The sequence below is a fragment of the Triticum urartu genome, chromosome 7 (assembly GCF_003073215.2).
Source record: "Triticum urartu cultivar G1812 chromosome 7, Tu2.1, whole genome shotgun sequence".
Classification (NCBI taxonomy): domain Eukaryota; kingdom Viridiplantae; phylum Streptophyta; class Magnoliopsida; order Poales; family Poaceae; genus Triticum; species Triticum urartu.
The window spans coordinates 415811699-415815115 of NC_053028.1; the positions used below are offsets into that span (position 1 = coordinate 415811699).

The 3417-nt window shown below is 43.6% G+C and overlaps 1 protein-coding gene across 2 annotated transcripts; it reads left to right on the forward strand.

Annotated features, from left to right (window-relative positions):
• Nucleotides 1–236: 236 nt before the first annotated feature.
• LOC125522101 (DAG protein, chloroplastic-like) lies at nucleotides 237–2229 on the forward strand. 2 transcript variants are annotated; one of them, XM_048687178.1, is made up of 5 exons: nucleotides 237–657; nucleotides 1205–1302; nucleotides 1382–1447; nucleotides 1536–1709; nucleotides 1777–2229. In XM_048687178.1, exons 1-4 carry the CDS (start codon nucleotides 308–310, stop codon nucleotides 1706–1708), a joined length of 687 nt encoding a protein of 228 aa, XP_048543135.1. In that variant the 5' UTR covers nucleotides 237–307; the 3' UTR covers nucleotide 1709; nucleotides 1777–2229. The 2 variants fall into 2 exon arrangements, with proteins under 2 accessions (XP_048543135.1, XP_048543136.1); XM_048687179.1 differs by having other exon boundaries at nucleotides 1785–2229.
• Nucleotides 2230–3417: the final 1188 nt, after the last annotated feature.

Below are 3417 nucleotides of genomic sequence, written 5' to 3' on the forward strand. Positions count from 1 at the left end.
TTTTCAAGTGGATCTACTTGTTCTTTTTTCTTTTTGAGAAAGAGAGTGTGTCCAAATGCGCGGCTGTGAGAAACAAAATATTGGGCCTCGTCAACCATATGCTGTAGCCCATTTTATCTCAACCGAATAGCAAGAGACAAACCAGGCCTATAGACAGACAAATGGTCCGGATAGCAACCTACCCAGCCCATCATCATCACAAGGCTAAAACCCTTCTCCTGAAATATCTCATTCTTCTATTCGACTCTGTCTCACCTTATCCGCAACCCGCAAAAACCTCACTCCCCCCACACGCACGCTCGCTTCAATGGCTGCCCTGCCGACCGCCGCCGCCGCCGGGCGCGTAGCGGCCAGCGCCTTCACTTTCCCCGCCAAGCCCTCTGCTTCCTCCTTCTTAGCCGCGTTTCTCCCCCGTGCCGCAGCCGCCGCGGCGGCCTTTCCAGCGATCGCCCTCGCACCGGCGGGGGCCCTCCAGCGTCGGCGGAGGCCGACGGCGGCCGGCGCAGCGCCCGGGAGCGAGCAGAGGGAGACGATACTGCTCCCCGGGTGTGACTACAACCACTGGCTGATCGTCATGGAGTTCCCCAAGGACCCCGCGCCCACGCGCGAGCAGATGATCGACACCTACCTCAACACCCTCGCCACCGTCCTCGGCAGGTGAAACCGTGATTCCCCTTTCTCCCTGCTGATGACTCCTTGTCTGTATGTCTGTTGAGAGCAATTTGGCCCACTTTCTTTTTTTGTGTAGAGAAAATGCTACCAATTTCGTAGTAGTTGTAACTCAGAAAATTATCGAGAAAATGTTAGCAATTCCATTAGGTCGGCTTGTAGTCCTCTCATGCTTCTGAGAAATTGCTATGCAGGAGATAGATATGCAACGCAATAATCGGTAGGTACTGTATTTGACAAGATTCGAATTGTATACACATCAAATGGCTATTTATTACTTCCTCTGCTATAGATACATCCGTTTGAGCGTCAACTAATTCCGGATGAGGGAGTAGATACTTGGAACCTCTTTTCATCATCACTGCACATATGAGAAGAGCAGCAGTGCCTGCATCTGATGTGACGTGAGCATGAGTGTAGTTTAGCAGGGTATAATGTAGGCTTCAGTTTTCCTTCTTTAGTTTCATATGGTGCACACATATTCAAAAGGGTGTATACATAAAAGTCTAAACTGAGTAACTTGTTACAATTGCAGCATGGAGGAAGCCAAGAAGAACATGTATGCCTTCAGCACAACCACTTACACTGGGTTCCAGTGCACTGTCGATGAAGAAACATCAGAGAAGTTCAAGGGTAATTCTCGATTTATGCACTGTTTTGGTGCACCATTTTTGGCCTTTCTTGTTTAAACCTGTTCTTATGTTGCCTGTAGGTTTGCCTGGTGTCCTGTGGGTGCTCCCTGATTCCTACATCGACGTGAAAAACAAAGACTATGGAGGTTGGCATGACACAATATCTGTAGCTGCACGTTTATGTTCTTCTCGAGTCTTAATCACTAACGTATTCACTGTTTTTTCTCCCTTCAGGTGATAAATACATAAATGGTGAGATCATTCCATGCACATACCCAACCTATCAACCAAAGGAGCGGAGGACCTCAAAGTATGAAAGCAGACGGTATGAGAGGCGAAGGGATGGCCCTCCTGCCAGCAGGAAACCGAAACAACAGGCCACTCAGCCTGAGTCAGCGTCTTCATGAGGTAGAATTGCATGCTAATCCATGCTTATCAACAGTTTTGTGTTTAAATTGACCCAAATCCTTGCCAGTTTTGCAGGTGTTTACTCGCATGCTGAAACAACAGAGAGTGCTCAATTCTATCATCTGGCTCCGCCACCATGTATTGGGAGGAGCTTCTAGGCACACAATTTCATCCAAAGCCCAAAATATGATGTAGCGCTTGAGCGAGCGACCTGCGCAGCTGGATTTGGGTTTTTGGACCACGAGGATATCTTGAGTGGACTTGGCATCTAAATCCAAATGTAACAATAGACTGAAATCCTGGTCCATCAAAAATGTTATTCTTCAAGTATCTTGTGATATTTTCTGTAATGTTTAGTGGTATCCCTGATGGTGAGAGTTCATTCACTTTGAGCTTGATTGAACTGAAGTTAGCTTTTAGTCATGATAACGATAGTCAGATTGTGCTTGGAATTTAGGATGTTGAGTGAAGTGTGATTGAAAGTCCTTATGTGGAATGCGATGAATGTGTGCACTTGTCATTGTGGCTTGTTATTGTTTTAAGAAATCTTGAATTTTTGTCATTATTAATTTCAGGCTTGTGCCATCTGATCAGATGGTCTAATCATAAATAAATAAAAAAGACACCAAGGACATAGAAAACACGAGAAAGATTAGATGGTCTAATCATAAATAAATAAAAAAGACATCAAGAACATAGAAAACACGAGAAAGAGAGATCAAACACATAGCTACTTGTACATACCCCTAGCTTTGAGGGTGAACTACTCCTTGTCATGGGGACCGCCGGGATGATGAAGATGGCCTTCGGTGATGATTTCCCTCTTCGTCAGGTGCTGGAACAGGACTCTAGATGGTATTTCGAAAGTATAGAGACTTGTGGCGGTGGAGTCTAAGTTCTAGGCTTATTTCTGAAGGTTTCTCTATTTATAGGATTTTTTGGTGTCGGTCTCACGTGAAGATATGGGCTAAGATGGGCCCACGAGGCACCACGGCACCATCACCCCTGGGTGCGCCATGGTGCTCGTGGGCACCTCGTTGCTCTTCTGGTCCTCTCACGAAGCTTCAGGGTTCCTTTTTGTTTCAAAAAAAAACCGTTAAAAAATTCCAGTCCATCCCAAGAACTTTTATTTCTACGTAAAAAACAACACCACGGCAGTTCTGCTGAAAACAGCGTCGGTCCGGGTTAATTCCATTTAAATCATATAAAATTGCCTCCAAACCATTTAAATTTTTATAAACATGGCATGAATACTTCATAAATTATAGATACGTTGGAGATGTATCAACATCCCCAAACTTAATTTCTGCTCATCCTCGATTAGGTAAATGATAAAAGAGATAATTTATGAAGTGTGAATGCTAGCATAGTGCATAAGTTTGATCAATGATAATTTCAATCACTTTTTTTAGCATCATAACAACAACTCTTTCTGATAAAACTCATCATGATAAAGTAACAATCAATTCACATGTCATGATTCAAATAATGTATTCTTTTGAAACTTAACAACCAATATTCTTAGTCATCAAACAATTGCAATTCAACTTATCCTCAACAAAGTCTAAGTAAGAAATCCACATACTCAATTATCATTTGGTCTTCTATGATTGCTAGTAGTCAAAGCATATTTCGAAACAAATGGCATCCATCGAACACAAGGAAAGATATGGGCTTAATGTTTCGCCTCCCAACTTATTTATCATAA